Raw genomic sequence first — 18,311 nt, 5'->3', positions numbered from 1 at the left:
TAATGCTTATTCAAATTAATCAGGCCCTAGAAATTGGTACATCAACAGGAAAATCTTTAAAGAGGCAAGTAACCTGATTTGCTGTGTTTTTTAGGTAGAAGGTAATTGTAAATGTCTAAAATGTACCTTTTTTTCTTAGGCATAGGACACCATGAAGCAGCTGCCAGTCTTGGAGCCTGGAGACAAGCCCAGGAAAGCAACATGGTCTGTAAGGAAGGATTCAAACAGAGAAACACATGAGGTTTTTTTTCATTTATAAGTAGTTTATTAACATATTTGATCATCTATGAAAAAGGGTAGAGTTGAAACTGTCTGTGGTTTCTGGTAATTAGACTCAAACTGTCTGAGAAGGTCTTCAGAGGAAAGGTAGTGGGGCAATAATTATCACAGAGCAGATGTTGATTTTATTAAAATCCATTTGCCAGGAAGAGTAAGGCACTGACCATCTGGCATCCTCAGCTCCAGCACTGTGTCTTCCCCCAAGCTCTAACTCATTTTTAAGATTTTCAGGGAATTGGATTTGGATTAAACTGGCTTCACTATTTCTTGAGCGCTTGTTCAACCAACCCTTCGTTCAGCAACTAACACTGGCCTGACAGGGCCAACCGCTGTGTAGGTGCTGCAGGTACAAAGGTGAATAGTCTCAGTGTAGTGGGGGAACAGTGACCGGTGCTGAAGCAGGACACACAGAGGGCTGTAGAGAGGAGGCAATGCTTCTGCAGGACCTTGGAGGAGAGCCCCTGATCTGGCTTCCATGCGTCCACTCTTGCTCTCTACGCGTCATAAATCTGATCATGGCATTCCCTGGTTTAAAACCTTTTGTGCCTCTCCATTGGTCTTAGGATAAAAACCAGAGTCCTTAAAATGGCCCACTGGGCCCTGCGTGCTCTGTCCCTGCCTGTCTCTCCAACCTCAAGTTCTATTACTCAGCCTTAGTTCTCTTTCTCTTCCTTTAATGTGGCTTGCACTGTCCCACCCAGGAACTGTATGTTCTGGTCCCTCTACCTGGATCATCCTTTCCCCCCATCTTTTGTCCCTCTCTTTGCCCAGCTAACTTCTACTCATACTTCAGATCTCAGTTCAAATGGGGCTCCTTCAGGAAGTCTTCTTTGACCACCCCTGTCCCCTCCTACCTCTCCTTACAGGGTACGGTCCCCCTGTGATATGTTCTCATACTATATATCCTGTATATATCCTGTACTCCTTTATAACACAACTGAAATGAAATGGATATTTGGAAATTATCTGTTTAATGTTTTTCTTCCCAACTAGTCTGTCAGGGCTGTAAAGGCAGGGACTTCTTTTGTCTTATTCACCATGTAGCTGGATGGCTGTGTGCTCTTGAATAAGTCATTTAACCTTTCTAAGCCTCAGGTCCTCAGTTGTAAACCTCAGATGATGATAATAGTACTGTCCCCAGAGGGGTTTTGTGCAAGTTAAGTGAATCCAGGGTTGTAGCGAAGTTAGCAGCATGCATGGTATGTGGTTAGTAGTCATTCAGGTGATAATGTGGAATGTGTGAATCTGGACATCAGAAGAGAGATCTGGAAAAGAAATAGAGATTTGAAAGTCACTGATGAACATGTACGGTAGATGGGTGGTAATTGAAGCCATCAGTACATATAAAATTGATCAGGCAAGCAAACCTAGATTGAGAAGAGAACCCATGAGGATTGGGAGAAAGCTGGAGGGAAAGGACTCAGAGAAGGAAACAGAAAGTGCAGCCAGACCGGTGGATAGGGAACCAAATGGAATGGGTGTGGGGAAGCCAGGTCAGGAGAAAGGTATGAGAAGGAGGGAAGAGCCAAGAGTACCAAATGCCAGAGAGGTCAGATAAGACTGGGCCTGAAAAACAGCTGCAGAGCTTTCTTTTCCAACCAGAAAGCTTGAAGAAGTGTGCTTTCTCAGTCAGCATTCAGAATAACTTCACAGAACAGAATGAATGGATCCTGTATTTGATTTTTCAAAGTCCTAGTTTTGTCTTCCATCAGGTCAAGCTTTATGAGTAATCTGGAAAAGCTCTTAAGAATCAGTGAATGGGGCTTCCCTGGTGGCGCAGTGGTTAAGAATCCGCCTGCCAATGCAGGGGACATGGGTTTGAGCCCTCTTCCAGGAAGATCCCACATGCCGCGGAGCAACTAAGCCCGTGCACCACAACTACTGAGCCTGCGCTCCAGAGCCCGCAAGCCACAACTCCTGAAGCCCGGGCTCCTAGAGCCTGTGCTCTGCAACAAGAGAAGCCACTGCAACGAAGAGTAGCCCCCGCTCACTGCAACCAGACAAAGCCCGCGCACAGTAACAAAGACCCAGTGCAGCCAAAAATAAATAAATTAAATTAAAAAAAAAAAAAAGAATCAGTGAATGACAGAGAATATTACATGGCAGAGGGAAGCATCACTGGCTAGTGGCAAGAGCTTTGGGGCTGTTCTCACGTGATTACACATAAAGCTCTAGCCATCATTAACTAAGTCCTTCCTGCCATGTTACAAGATTGCATCTCATTCTTCACGGTTGAGAACTATTGCTGTCTTCATTTTACAAATGAGGAAACTAAGGTTCAGAAAGGTAAAGTGACTTCCAAAAGGGCACACATCAAGAAAGCACTTGAACTGGGACTTGAACTAGGTCTGTCTGAATTTGCAAATCATGTTCATAACTACCATCCTGTGCCAGGACACACCATTGGACATTTCTGGGTATCAGTTTCCTCCTCTACCAAATGGGGACAATTACTAGCCCAGGGCATCCCCACTAAGTTAATGTGAGATGAAAGTAGTGACAAAATTGAAAAGTCAAAGGTTATGTGCAAAGGGAAGGTACTGTTCATTAATTAGGAAAATGCTGCTTTGCTGGACATGATTTAAAATGGCTGTGTATGTACAAGACCCTTCATTCTGGTGACTGTTCCATGAGGAATGCAAAGAACATACTGCTGCATTTATTCTCTGCTCAGGCCTCCTGAATATACCCTCCCTTTGGCAGGTACACCTTGACCCCAGTTGGAGACAGCCCCTGTGCTCGGGTTGGCCATAGCTGCTCATATTTACCCCCTGTTGGTGATGCCGAGAGAGGGAAGGTCTTCATTGTTGGGGGAGCAGATCCTAACAGGAGCTTCTCAGATGTGCACACCATAGATCTGGGTAAGACCAACAGCTGTGGGGAATTCCCTGGCGGTCCAGTGGTTGGGACTCTGCACTTCTACTGCAGTTTGATCCCTGGTAGAGGAACTGGAATCCATGCCACTCGGTGTGGCCGGAAAAAAAAAGACCAGCAGCTGTGGAGCACATGCCCTATATGGCCAGAGAGCAGGGCTTTGTGCTGCCGGCCATGACCATTCCTAAGACTATCAGTTCAGACCAGACAGTAGGGTTTTTCTCTGAGAAAATGAATGTCACTGAGAGGTCCCTAAGGTCTCAACAGACTCCAGGGATATATCCACCCAACCAAGACCTCCTTGATTTGGGGGAAAGAGCCCATATGGAGCCCTGGATAACCAGCCATTCATTCATCAACTATTTCTCTGGGAGGCATTGATGCCTCCACCTCTTCTATCCACATAGCCAGTTAATCACCAAATCCTAAATATCTCTTATTTTCATCCATGTCTCTCCATTTGCACTGCTACTGCTGTAGTCGAAGCATCATTATCTTTCAGCTAGACTGTTACAACAGCCTCCTCACTGGTCTGCCTGCTTCCAAGTTTACCTCCTGTATACTGCATTTTCCATACTTAGCTGAGATTTTCTAAAATATAAATCTGATCATGTCACTCCCCAATTTCAGGCTATCCCCAACTTCATTTCTCAGCTCCCCCAAACCCATGCTTGCTCCTCTGAATATCCTTCAGTTCCTTGAACTCTTGGTCTCCAACCCTTTGCATATACAGTAAATGCCCTACATAAGAATGAGTTCTTTTCCAAGAGCTCACTCGTAAGTCCAGTTATTTCTTTTCTTTCCCTTAATTTTTTATTTTTGGCTGAGTTGGGTTTTTTCATTGGTGCATGTGGGCTTTCTCTAGTTGCGGCGAGCAGAGGCTGCTCTTCATTGCAGTGCACGGGCTTCTCACTGCAGTGGCTTCTCTTGTTGTGGAGTGCGGGCTCTAGGTGCACGGGCTTCAGCAGTTGTGGCTCGTGGACTCTAGAGCGCAGGCTCAGTAGTTGTGGCGCACGGGTTCAGTTGCTCCACGGCATGTGGGATCCTCCTGGACCAGGGCTCGAACCCATGTCCCCTGAATTGGCAGACGGATTCCTAACCACTCCGCCACCAGGGAAGCCAATCCAGTTTGTTCTTAAGTCCAACAAAGGTAGCCTAGGTACCCAACTTTTACAGATAACGCCAGACATGTGAACAAACTTATGTGATTTGGACATGCGAATGCACGTTTACATCTTTGAAAGTTTGCAACTCAAAGGTTCGTATGTAGGGGACTTACTGTATTGTTCCCTCTGCTTGGAAGGCTCTTCCTTTTCCTTATCATCTGGCTACTATTCATCTGTCAGATCCCAGTTAAATGACACTTTCATCAGGAGCCTTGCCCTGATACATCTGCCACTAGTTTAGGACTAGTTTAGGCACTGCCACTGTAAAGGAGAGACTCTTCTGTTTTCCTTCTCTATTCCCATGCCTCCTCTCAACACTAGTCTTCCGTACTTCCCTTCTGACTGACAGATGTGTGGGGATTTCCCCCCACACCAAATAATTCTGCAACACCAGCTGGACGTCCTACAACTCAGTTCACTTCTACCTGGAATTAGCATCCGATTCCACAGGTGAAGGGCTCAGTCCACGAGACTCTCCCTGCTCCCCTTCAGATGCCAATCACAAGTCCACCTGTGCTTCTGACCGACCAACTATAAATGGGAGGTTCCCATGTCACCCGCCTCAGGTTCCATTAATTTGCTAGAGAGGCTCACAGAGTTCAGGAAAATAGCCAGATAGAAGAGATGCATAGGGCAAAGTATGTGGGAAGAGGCACTTTGTGCCCTGTCCAGGTGCCCCACCTTTGCAATACCTCCATGAGTTCACCAGCCTGGAAGCTCTTGCAACGCCTCCTTTTTTATGGAGGGATAATTGAGTAAGTTATGACCATTGGTGGCTCTCTCCTCTCCCCAGAGTTGGGGGTAGGGGGCATTGTCTGGGGCTGAAAAGTTCTAACCTCGTAATTTCATGATTAGTTCCCCTGACAACCAGCTCCCATCCTTAGGGGCTTTCCAAAAGTCACCTCATTAACATAAACTCAGGTGTGGTTGACAGGGGGTTTGTTATCAATAATAAAAGACACCTTTATCAGTCTTATCACTTAGGTCATCACAGGGATTTTCAGAGCTCTGTGCCTGGAACAGATGAAGACCAAATATGTATTTCTTAATGTAAATCACAATGACACAACCATTCTCTGTGTTTCCGTAGTATCCTGTACTTTCCCATCTTTATCCCCCTTCACAGCCCTTTCACATGTGTTTGTTCTCTTTTATATTGCTTCTCATTGTATCCCCAGCCATTACCACAGGGCCTGGCACAGAGTAGGTGCTTTATAAGTATTTGGATGAATGAATGAGTGACTACTATGTACCACACAATGGCAGAAGAAAATTGGTGTTTTGTTACATGTTTTGTTAGGTCCATGTGTAACGTTGCTGTCTACTGTTGTGTTTTTTTTTAAATAAATTTATTTATTTTATTTTATTTATTTTTGGGTGCGTTGGGTCTTCGTTGCTGCGTGTGGGCTTTCTCTAGTTGTGGTGAGCGGGGGCTATTCTTCGTTGCGGTGCATGGGCTTCTCATTGCGGTGGCTTCTCTTGTTGCGGAGCACGGGCTCCAGGCATGCAGGCTCAGTAGTTGTGGCTCGCGGGCTCTAGAGCGCAGGCTCAGTAGTTGTGTCCCATGGGCTTAGTTGCTCCGCGGCATGTGGGATCTTCCCAGACCAGGGCTCGAACCTGTGTCCCCTGCATTGGCAGGCGGATTCTTAACCACTGAGCCACCAGGGATGCCCCTGTGTATTGTTTTGATCTCAGTTGTTTACTAACCAAATGTGCAGGAGAGTCTACATGTAAAACTTGAAGTGGTTTGGCCTCTCTTGATAATCTTGGAAGATCTGACATCCGTATACCTGTATGTCTACATGGTGACAGTTTTTTGCAACTGAGCTGCCACCTATCAGAGGGGCTCTTACTTCTCCAATTTCCTCCAATCCTCTGTAGGCATTTGAATTTCTATACCCTGCACTAAGAAATCAAAGGTAAATTAAATCTCTTTCAGCTCTCAAGAAGCTTGCTGTCTAGTACAGTTACAATTCTTTCGTGACTTATTACTAGCTTTATGACTCTGGCTAAACCACCTAAACCATCTGGACTTCAGTGTCCCATAAAACAGGGATAATAACTTGCTTCACTTGGCACTTGTAATGATCTAACAAGATAATGCCTGTAAAGGTCATATGTAAGTGGTTTACTAATTAAAATAACTAATAAGTTAGGTATTAAGTCTGTGAAATTGTTTTAGCCAGAAGTCATTTACTTGCAGGTAATAGAAACGCTCTTAAACCAGCAAAAAAAAAAAAGAAAGAAAGAGAATCCAAAGGCAGGAGATTTGGCCTAGCCTCAGGAGAGAGTGGAAGCAAGAATTAGCAAGCTATCAAAAACCATCTACTTCCTCCCTCACTCTCTTTGGAGAGATCTGCTTCTTTATGTAGATGTTTCATTCTTCTCTTCCCCATACTTTGGCTTTCTCTCCTCCACACATGGTAGAAGATGGCCACCCAAACCCAGAAATCATTTGAATTCCAAATTCTTGGGAGAGAGGATCTGATTGGCCCATTTTGGGTCCAATGACTACCTTTGACCCTATCAGTTAAGGCTAGAAAGTCAAGGTGTAGTACAACCAAGTCTCCTGGGATCTATCCCTGGGGTTGGGAGAGTGGGGACAGTTCCCATAGAAGAGGGTTTATGGATGAGTCAGACGGCCCCCCCAAGTATCTGATATAAAAATTTTTGGAGGTTGACCACATTCCCTTTAAGTGATCGGATGGTTGTTCACTTATGCTTTTGACCCTTTTCTCCTCAGTACCCTCCCCCAAGTTTGTCAACCAGTATAAGCCATTGGCAGCCCCAATCTAGGAACTAGGTGAAATGTTTTCTAGGAACACACCAGTGGGATTTAGCCACCTCGGAGGGCCTCTTGCCCCGGTACGAGCATGCCAGCTTTGTTCCCTCCTGCACACCTCACAGCATCTGGGTGTTTGGAGGTGCTGACCAGTCAGGAAATCGAAATTGCCTACAAGTTCTGAATCCTGGTAAGTAGCCAAAGGTTATTTATTTACCAAAATGAATAAATAAATCCAATTCCAATTCCTGTACCAAAGCCCATTTGGATTGTACTGACTAATCCGTTTAACTTTGCTGACCTCATAGAAAATAGAAATTTTAACTTCTGGCAGAATCTGAAAATAATAGAGTTACATTTTGTTTTCCTCGTAACGTGTACAAATTATCCATTTCTTAAAAGCCAAAGCTGGATGAGGCTTCAGAGAAAAGCTATGCCAAGTGGGCAACCCAGGTCCCACAAGGGGAAGTGACTTTCCTGAAATCACCAGGGAGCCAGGGACTGGGGCAGGCTAGAACCCAAATCACCTACATCAGAGGTCTCAAATGGGGGTGATGGTGCCCCCCAGGGGACAGTTGGCTATGTCACACCTCGGGGCAGGGAATCAAGTGGGTAGAGGCCAGAGACGCTGCCATACATCCTGTAATGCACAGGAAGGCCCCTCACAATAAAGAATTATATGGTCTAAAATGTCAGTAGTGCCAAAGTTAAGAAACCCTGATCTAGTTCCTCCTAGTATGTTTCTTTTAGTCAAAAAGTGCAAAGCTCCTGACTAGTCTCACTGGCAGTTTTATCATAGAGGAAGCAGTTTTGGGGACATCACTACTGCGAGGATGTTCCTGAACCACCCATGGGAGGTGGACCTGACTTTTTGTCAGTTAAAAACATTTTTTTTGTTGTTTTTCTCTTTATAAATATAGTTTATATTCATTGTAAAATATTTGAAAAGTATAAATAAGTGGACAAAAGCCATCCACAATCCTGTGACCTAAGGCTATTAATAAGTTCTGTGTACTTCCTTTCTGTCTTTTCTCTGCATTTTTATAAACCTGAGATCATCCTATTTCACCACTACACTCTTGTATCTTTTTCTTTTTAATTTTATAATTAGCACAGAAATAATTCCCTATTAATAAGGCTTTGTTGAAATCATTTTTAATGGCTGAATCACACTTTTTTAAGATTTATTTATTTATTTAATTTATTTTTGGCTGCATTGGGTCTTAGTTGTGGCACATGGGATCTTTCGTTGTGGCGCATGGGCTTCTCTCTATTGTGGCGTGTGGGTTTTCTCTCTCCAGTTGTGGTGCGCAGGCTCCAGGGCGCATGGGCTCTGTAGTTTGCGGCACGCGGACTCTCTAGTTGAGGTGCGAGGGCTTAGTTGCCCCGTGGCATGTGGGATCTTAGTTCCCTGACCAGGGATTGAACCCGCATCCCCTGCTTTGTAAGGTGGATTCTTTACCACTGGACCACCAGGGAAGTCCCTCAGTTTTTATGACAATACCATAATTCCCCCGTTGTTTTTTTTTTAACACATAGGTTGTCTTCAGATTTTTATCATTATAAATAACAAAGCATTGAACATCTTTGTTCAGAAATCATTGACTGTATTTCAGATTATTGCCTTAGGGGCTTCCCTGGTGGCACAATGGTTAAGAATCCGCCTACCAATGCAAGGTACACGAGTTTGAGCCCTGGTCCAGGAAGATCCCACATGCCACAGAGCAACTAAGCCCGTGTGCCACAACTACTGAGCCTGCACTCTAGAGCCTGCGAGCCACAACTACTGGCCCACTCACCACAACTACTGAAGCCCGCGCACCTAGAGCCCGTGCTCCGCAACGAGAAGCCACCTCAATGAGAAGCCTGTGCACCGCAACGAAGAGTAGCCCCCGCTCGCTGCAAGTAGAAAAAGCCCACACGCAGCAACAAAGACCCAAAACAGCCAAAAATAGGTAAATAAAAAGAAAAAAAAAGTTCTTCCATGTTTAAAAAAAAAAAATTATTGTCTTAGAGCTCATGCCCAGAAATAAAAGAACTAGTTAAAACGCTGGACTTTAAGGCTTTTAGTACATGCTATCAAATTGCTCTCCAGAAAGATTTTTTTTTGTAACTTTTTTTCTTTTTGGCTGCACTGCGTGGCTCGCAGGATCTCAGTTCCCCAACCAGGGATTGAACACAAGCCACAGCAATGAAAGCCCAGAATCCTAACCACTAGCCCACCAGGGAATTCCCTATCCAGAAAGATTTTTTTCAACTTATCCTCTCTCCAACTGTGTTTAATAGTTCTTGTTTCACTCCTGACCAGTATCAAATTTGTCATTTTTAAGCACCGCTAATTGGATAGGCAAAAAAAACCCTTGTATCTAATTGTTTAAATATGCATTTTGTTAATTACTAGTAATCTGGACATTTTTCACATAACAGTCAACTCTTGCCCAGTTCCCTCTATCGATAACAGATTTATTTTTACAACAGCTGGTCTTTGTCATTTTGGGATAGTAACAGTTCCTACCTTGTTAAGTTTGGCAAGAATTTAACTCAAATCTGGCACATACTTAATGCTCAATAATTGTAGTTGTGGTTGATGTAGCTATGGTTCGACAGATGGAAATCAGTTCTAGATTGGATGGAGATCAGTTCCTTTGATTTTCAATGATGGCATCTATTTAAATAAAATACAGTGAGAATTTGGAAAGCTTTTGTCAAAGGAATTGATTTTCCACCAGATCCTTTTTCTCTCCTAGAAACTATAGTTTGACACCATACCCAAGAAATATGAAAGATGTAGGTGAATCATTAGTTGCTTTTGTTACTAAGGCGAGTCCCTCAGCTGGCTTAGGACTCCTTTCGTATTATTTGTGCTAACGTTTGGCTTGGTAGCCACATAATCCCAGGATCTTCTGACCCTGGAGGTTGTGCCCCTTCTAACTCCCCCTAAAATCCAAAAGCTATCCGAGACCTGTAGCTATAGAGACAATTACGTTATGCTTTGTTTTGGGGTTTTTTTTTTTTTTTTTTTGGCCATGAAGCTTGTGGGTCTTAGTAGCCCAATCAAGGATCGAACCCGTGCCCCCTGCAGTGGAAGCATGGAATCTTAACCGCTGGACCACCAGGGAAGTCCCTATTATGTTTTGGATATAGGCTGAGACTTGTTTGGTCTCCAGCTTCATGTTTTGAGTCCTACACATATAACACATGCTTCGTGCGCCACTTTGTATACTGAATGAAGACCTTTACAAAAGGCACAGAATTTCCCAGTCAAGAAATATTTCCTGGGAATTCCCTGGCACTTTCACTGCCGTGGGGTCAGGTTCAATCCCTGGTTGAGGAACTAACATCCCACAAGCCATGTGGCACGGGAGGGAAGGAGGAAGGGAGGGAGGAAGAATTCCTGGTGTGTTGTAGTGGAATAAGTATGGGAGTTTTGACAGACCTGTGTTCAGAGCCCTGCTCTCCTACTCACCAACACTGTGACCTGGGAGAAAGGATTTAGACTTTCTGAGCTTCAGTTCCCTCATCTGCAAAGTGGAGATACTTTCTATCCGTCTCCCAGGGTTGACTGAGGATATTGGGGATGGCAGAGTGCTCAGGGCAATGATTCTGCACAAGGGAGGTGCTCAGTTACTGCATGTGTTTCTATAAAATTCATGATTCATTCTGGAAAGAAATAAGCTTCTGTACACCTACCCACGTGGTGAAATTTTATTCTCAAGTCAGAAGAGTGGAAAATACATAGATCTTGGTGGTGTTGAAACAGAATTTGAATCCCAACTCAGCCATTTACTAGCCATGGAACCTTAAATGAGTGACTTAATCTGTCTCTGCTTCAATTCCTTATCTGTAAAATGGGGAAACTAGTATTTATTTAGCACTTACTGTGTAGGAGGGACAATTACTGCGACTACTGAAACTGTAATGATATTGTCTACTTTCTTTTAATGACCACATATCCTGAGAAACTTGGCACATTTAGTTTCTTGCATCTAGTGGGAATGAATTTTAGCAGCTGTTGGGCTCCTCTGAATGGGCACAGGGCAGGGTAGTCAGTCATCAAAGGGGAAGAGGGTTCAGAGAGGATGTTTGAAGGCCTCCAAAAACAAACTGGCCTCATTCTTAATTGTACTTGTGGCTTTTCAATCTTGGGAATTTGGGTCTATCTGGGCAAACTCTAAGTATTGCCCCCTACCCCTCCTTGAATTTGGTGGCATGAGATCCCCGCCTAGACCTACACTGTCCGCCTTAAGGATTGGGGTTTGCAAAGTGACCTTGCCCAGCCCCAGAGTTGATGTCAGAGGCCCCTCAGCCTGGGTGTTTTAGATACCTACCTTCTCTGTGGACCAGAAACGAGGACCTGGACCATGCCAAAGGTGACCAGCCCACCACCATCCCCAAGAACATTCCACACGTCATCGGCAACCATCGGAAACCAGCTGTATGTCTTTGGGGGTGGAGAGAGAGGCGCCCAGCCCGTGCAGGATGTGAAGCTGCATGTGTTTGATGCAAGTATGGACTCGGGGGAACCCTGGGGCTGCCACTTACCTGGCCGGGGTTACCCCGGCCTGCAGCTTACCCGATGTAGGAACCAGAGGTTAGAAAATGACAACCTGGCTGTGTGTCTCACTTCTAGATTTCTTCAGTATATCTCTTAGCTGATATCTTCTACCCATAGCAAAATTTGCATTTGAAAAGGAATAATTGATCAATTTTAAAAATTTAAACAGTATAGTTTATAAAGCAAAAAAGTAAAATGTTGCCCTTTACACCTTTCCTTCCCACTCCCCAGACAGAGTTAAACACTGTTAGCCATTCCTAATGTCTTCCTCCAGATTTTCCTGTGCAATTATATATCATATGCACATGTGTTTATGAACATCTATGAATTTTCTATGGATTTTGAAGTTATATAAAAACTTTAAAACACATACATAGAATTATTAAATTATAACTGTTGGTCTGCCTCTTACTTTTGCAGGTCTAAGGGTAGATCTTAGTACTAGTCAAAAGTATAAACTTTGAAGCCATAGGACAGGGACTCAGGACCAGATCTGACATCTAGTTTCTGTATTACTTTAGACTAATTTCTTAATCTCTCTAGGCCTTAGTTTGCTGATGTGTAAAATAGAGATAGTAATAGTGCCTACCACAAAGAGTTGGAAAGATTAAATGAGATAATGTGATACAGTGCATAGCACAGTGCCTGATACATAGGAAGCACCTAACAAATAATCACTGTATTATCATTATTATTCCTTCATTTAATCACACATCATGGATCTTTCCTAAGTCAGAAATTTCCTTGCAAAGCATATCTTTCTGTGGGAATCCCTATTCATTCAGTCATTTTTCTATTGACTGACATTTTGCTGACAGTGTTACAGTGAATATATACATTAATTTCTGTACATGTTACAACATTTAATATGGACTAGATGCTAGGAAGTGGAATTACGTAGGGTCAAAATGGTATGAACATTTAAAATTGTGAGACCTCTTGCCAAATTTTTGTCTCAGTAGTATTTATTTACAATTCTTCCTCTTACTAGTGGGCATTTATGAATAATACTTTACAAGTAGCATGTGACAAAAATAATTTTCATGTGTGTTTTTGCAGCCTTTTTTGAGAAAAGGCAATAAGCAAAATTTCAAACTTACAAAGTTTAAATTAAGAATTAAGACACATCACAGTATGACTTTATCCAGAAAGAATGAATTGTGTGTTTCTTTTAAAGCAGTTTTAAAGTTTTAAATAATATTGGTTTTGAATGTATAAAACTGTAAGAGAAAAAATATATATGTATATATATGTATATATATATAAAATACTATCACCCCAAAATTGTTAACATTTCAGTACAACTGCAGTGGTTTTTTTTTTAAATAGCAGAGATAATTCTAGGTGTACTATTTGTATCCTGTATTTTTCACTTAAGCATTTCCCCTGTAATCACAGAGTTTTTTCAGTGTTTTTAATGAATACACAGTATTCTATCATGACTGTAGCAATAACTCACCCATTCACCTGTTGATGGACTTAGGCTATTTCCAATTCTTCTCTATTATAAACAATGCTGTGGTAAACATATTTATGCATAAACTTTTTCTGATTATTTCAAATTGTATTCTTTGGAACTCTGGGGGCTCCTTGAACAACCTTCAGGCATGTCACAAATGGTAATTCAGAGATAAGTTGTTTGGCAGGCTTTTGTCTCAGATAATTTTTGTAGCACTCATTTAAGACTTATCTGGTATGTTGATATGATTGATTTTCCTGAATTCTATATATGTACAATTTTGAAGATATGAAGGGTTTTCAACACGTAAAATACATCTGCACTATTTGGATCATACCCATATTAATAACTCTCATGTATTGAGTACTTTCTCTATGCCTGTGCTTTCCGTATATTATCTCATTTAATCCACACTTCAACGCTGAGAGGTAGGTATTATCAGGTAATTTCTCCTCATTTTACAACTACAGAAACTGAAGCTTATAGAATTAACTGGTGCAAGGCCACATAGTTATTCAATGAAATAACCTGGTTTTAACTCCAAATCCCATGCTCTAATCATTCTCCTATACAACCACTTCAGGAGGCCCTGCTAACTTTAAAAGTAGTCTATTTTTTCCCCCACCCTTCCAGCAAATCAATTAAGAATATTGTCTTAAAAAAGAGAAAACTCTGAAGGCCTGTGCCAGCAGAAGTAGACTCATTCTTTTTAACTCTGGGGCAGTTCTAAGTTGAAGAAACTTAAGGGAGGTCTTTTTTTAATTCAAAGCAAGAAGTGGTTCCTTATTGCCCAGTAGGAGGGGCAGGAATATTAGGCAGTGAATTCTCCAGCCCTGGATGTGTACCAGTAGAGGCTGTAAAGGCTGTGGATGGAGGGGGGCCTGGGTTGGGTTGGCAAGTTGCAGTGAATGACCCCCCAGGTCCCTCTCTGCTTGGAGCATCTCTGCGGGGAGGTGAGGCTTGGGTATATTTCTCGGGTTCTTGCTTCATAGCTTTGTCATCTAATGTCACTGAATTTATTTTTCTAGATACCCTGACCTGGTCACAACCAGAGACACTTGGAAAACCTCCATCCCCCCGGCATGGTCATGTGATGGTGGCAGCAGGGACAAAGCTCTTCATCCATGGAGGCTTGGCAGAGGACAGTTTCTATGATGATCTCCATTGCATTGATATCAGTAAGTAGGGTAGAGGGCATGGGGGCTTGTCTGCTTAAGATTAAATAAAACAGCTTTGATTGACTAGAGCCTTGCTCTTGACCAGCCAGCAGAATCTTCCCTAGATTCTGTGAAATGTGGCCTGAATAATAAGAAGAAATAATAATAACAATAAAAGCAGGTATTTCTGTTTGCCATGTACCTCCCCATTCATTATTTCTTATCCTTCCAACAACCCTGCTCTTTCATTAAAATTCATTATGCTTTGTGTTTCCCGACTGGATTTCTTTCAAGCAGTACCCATTAACCCCATGGATAACTTCTAGAGTGTGTCTGGAGGTGGACAACCAGAACTGTCACGCTAAATTGTTAAAAATACTGAGAAAAGGAAAGTTAGTGATAACATGAGAATTGTCTTTAAGTGTCTGAAGGGCTGATGTGCCCTAGAGAGCCTGGACTCTTTCTGGATCATTCTTGCAGACTATGAGCTCCTTTAGGACAGGGACTTTGTGTCTTTTTTTCCGCCAGTGTATTTCCAGCATTGAGCACAGTGTCTGGCAGGTCGTGAGTGATGAGTGCATATCTGTTAAGAGTGGACAGATAGGGACTTCCCTGGTGTTCCAGTGGTTAAGACTCTGCGCTTCCACTGCAGGGGGCATGGGTTCAATCCCTGGTTGGGGAACTAAGATCCTGTATGCCGCACAGTGCAGCCAAAAGATTTTAAATATTTTTTTAAAAAGTGGACAGATGAACAAATGACTATGTTCTGCGTTGCTCCAGATGACAGGAATTGGAACTATGGGCAGAATGCATGAGAACTGCTGTGCAGTGTATTGGGCTACCTTGCCAAACAATAGGTTCTCTGGTTTGGTGACATCTGAGGCCATCTGATACTGGCTGGGATTCCTGCATTGCCTAGGATATTTGGCTGGACTGGGTGATTCTCCCTTCCAACTCTGAGTTGCTGGACCCCTGCCTTGAACTGACAGATGGAAAATATCTTCACAGAAGCATTCCTTGCAAGCAGTCAAACAGAGTTTTAATGCTTATTTTATTTTTTTCTTTAAAAAATTTTTTTTTTAATTTTTAAATTATTTTTTGGGCTGCGTCAAGTTTTAGTTGCGGCACACAGGATCTTCATTGCAGCATGTGGGATCTTTCGTTGCAGCGCACGGGCTTCTCTCTAGTTGTGGCGTGTGGGTTTTCTCTTCTCTAGTTGTGATGCACAGGCTCCAGAGAGTGTGGGCTCTGTAGTTTGTGGCACAGGAGTTCTCTAGTTGAGGCGCGCAAGCTCAGTAGTTGCAGCGCATGGGCTTAGTTGCCTCACGGCATGTGGGATCTTATTTCCCTGACTAGGGATCAAACCTGCGTCCCCTGCATTGGAAGGTGGATTCTTTATCACTGGACCACAAGGAAAGTCCCTTAATGCTTATTTTAAAAAAGAAAGTCCTTTTCTCTTGTGCAAGGAGCTACTTGCTAACTATTTTTCCTCCTTTCCAGCCCAGGTAGTTCTCAAAAACCTTCAAACATGCACGTGTGTGCACATACAGGCATGCTTGCACACACAAAAGACACACACACACACACACACACACACACACAGTTGGAACCTCACCTACTTCTGGGCTCCAGAATACTTAATGGTGATGGTCACCAAAGACTGGATCACATTCCTCAGTGTGCTCCAAAGACCACCCACATCAGAATCACCTGGGATGCTTGTTAAAATTATAGATTACTGAGCCCCTCCCTCCGTCCCTGGACTAGCCAAACAGAATTTCAGCTTCCCCAGTGATTTTTTGCACACCAACCCTTGCTATAGGATCTCTCAGAGCTCTCAGTGAATGAAGTTCAGTGATTCGTTTGCAAACTGCAGGCGTCTGACAGGTTAAGTTGGAAACCACAGTCTAGGCCATGTTGTACCTAAACACTTTCTCTTGGCAGGTGACATGAAGTGGCAGAAGCTAAGTCCCACTGGGGCAGCTCCCACAGGCTGTGCTGCCCACTCAGCTGTGGCTGTAGGAAAGCACCTGTATATCTTTGGAGGGATGACTCCCACTGGAGCCCTGAGCACAATGTACCAGTATCACATAGGTGAGCAGGTGTTGTTCACTGTGAGTCTTTAAGCAAATGTGACCATTCTTTGAAAAGTATCACAATGCTTTTTGGTCTTTCATTTTGGTCCCTCCACATCTAAATCCGAAAGAATGACAACCAAACTTTTAGGGAATGGCATCATCAAAGCAGTAACAGTGCCGTTAGGGGTTTTTCCCTTTTATTTCCTGTTTCTGTTAGGGCTCAGGTGATACAGCACATCACAGAGCATTTCTGGAAATTTCTTAACACAGACCCTTTTCTTTTTTTCCAAAATAGAAAAGCAGCATTGGACCTTGCTTAAATTTGATACTTTTCTACCCCCTGGACGATTGGACCATTCCATGTGTATCATTCCGTGGCCAGTGACATGTACTTCTGAGAAAGAAGCTTCAAATTCTGCCACTCTAAACTGTGCTGCTGAGAAAGGGGATTCCACTGAGAAAGGAGTAACCCAAGGTGGTGACTCTCATGAAGGTCAGACTGACACACTACTCTGTTTTGTGTTTGGTGGGATGAATACGGAAGGGGAAATCTATAATGATTGTATTGTGACTGTAGTTGATTAATAAAACCACATTTTTACTACTTTTAAATGTCAATTGCTTTCAGAAAAGTTAAATGAAACCTTAGTTGTTTCATACCTCCAAAATCTTCTGCACTATATATCCCTCTGGCTTTTACCTACTTTGGTAGGTAAAGAGATGAACTGGATAGCCCAGGGCAAAAACCTCTATTATATAAAGGGTTTTACCAGCAATACAACCCAGGTAACTAATAGATTGGCTGATTGTTAAGAATACTAATCACAAAACTGTTGCAGAAATCCTAATTGCTAGATACAACAAAAGCTGTAGAAATTAGGGAGTGGACATTCACAGGCTGAAGTGTTTTTAATATTCATTAGCTGCTCCTCAGAAAGAGGTGCAGACTGTTGGCTCTTGGTATTGAGAGCCACTGGCCCTTATCTGTCCCCACTATGTCCTATCCCACTGTACATAGCACTGCGTCTTTTTTTTTTTTTTTTTTTTTTTGCGGTACACGCAGGTCTCTCACCACCGCGGCCCCTCCCGTTGCGGAGCACAGGCTCCAGACGCGCAGGCCCAGCGGCCATGGCCCACGGGCCCAGCCGCTCTGAGGCGTGTGGGATCCTCCCGGACCGGGGCATGAACCCATGTCCCCTGCATCGGCTGGTGGACTCCCAACCACTGCGCCACTAGGGAAGCTCTGCAGGTCATTTTTAACGTTTGTATGGATGTTGGCCTGAAGACCCTCTCCCCAAATGCTTTTGGGCAATGCAGCAGAGGTCCGGGCCTCAGAGTAAAACCATCACACTGTCAGGTCCTAGTTCCGCAAGTTAACCTTTTAGCTGGTTGCCCATCTATAAAATACCTATCCTTGGGCTGAATTGGATTTCATGTTAGCATGATAGCCTGCCCTTTATTGACCATACTTATTAAACTTAAGTAGGGCTAAATGTAGGTCACCATTCTAGATCCCACTCCTGTACCACTGAGATGGAGACTGACATAGCTGAGGTTCAAAAATGTACCTTCACATTCTAAAATTATGAATTGAATCCAGGTGTGTAACGTTATCATTAGTGATCCATCACTCTATCAAATCTCAAAGGAATCCAAGCAGGTATAAAGCATCATTAGTACTAAAAAGCCACCAGAAGTTTTTGAAAGGTAAGGGGAAATAGGAAATTTCAATTATGCTCAGGAAAACTCCACTCTTGGGCCCTGTAAAATGGCCCTTGCCTAGTTAAGGATATGGATGAACCTCCCACCCCTTTTCTTAGATTAGGTTAGGCAGATTTCCAGAAATGACTGAATAAAAAATAGTGTTTTCCTTACCTCAAAACGCCAAACACTCCCCTCAACCTGAGACTCTAACCTTAAAATAAATGACTAACCTAATTAGAAGCTTATCACAAAAATTA

General features: G+C 43.1%; 1 protein-coding gene across 2 annotated transcripts; it reads left to right on the top strand.

Moving 5' to 3' along the window:
• Positions 1-137: 137 nt before the first annotated feature.
• RABEPK (Rab9 effector protein with kelch motifs) lies at positions 138-17,077 on the top strand. Of its 2 annotated transcripts, XM_007471487.1 has the most exons (7): positions 138-204; positions 2,983-3,140; positions 7,139-7,291; positions 11,446-11,607; positions 14,144-14,293; positions 16,217-16,366; positions 16,646-16,955. In XM_007471487.1, the coding sequence occupies exons 1-7, from the start codon at positions 152-154 to the stop codon at positions 16,933-16,935; spliced, it is 1,116 nt and encodes a 371-aa protein (XP_007471549.1). In that variant the 5' UTR covers positions 138-151; the 3' UTR covers positions 16,936-16,955. The 2 variants fall into 2 exon arrangements, with proteins under 2 accessions (XP_007471549.1, XP_007471550.1); XM_007471488.1 differs by lacking the exon at positions 7,139-7,291 and having other exon boundaries at positions 150-204; positions 16,646-17,077.
• Positions 17,078-18,311: the final 1,234 nt, after the last annotated feature.

The sequence above is a fragment of the Lipotes vexillifer genome, unplaced genomic scaffold, assembly GCF_000442215.2.
Source record: "Lipotes vexillifer unplaced genomic scaffold, Lipotes_vexillifer_v1.1 scaffold1600, whole genome shotgun sequence".
NCBI lineage: Eukaryota > Metazoa > Chordata > Mammalia > Artiodactyla > Lipotidae > Lipotes > Lipotes vexillifer.
This window is presented reverse-complemented; position numbering and strand designations above follow the sequence as displayed.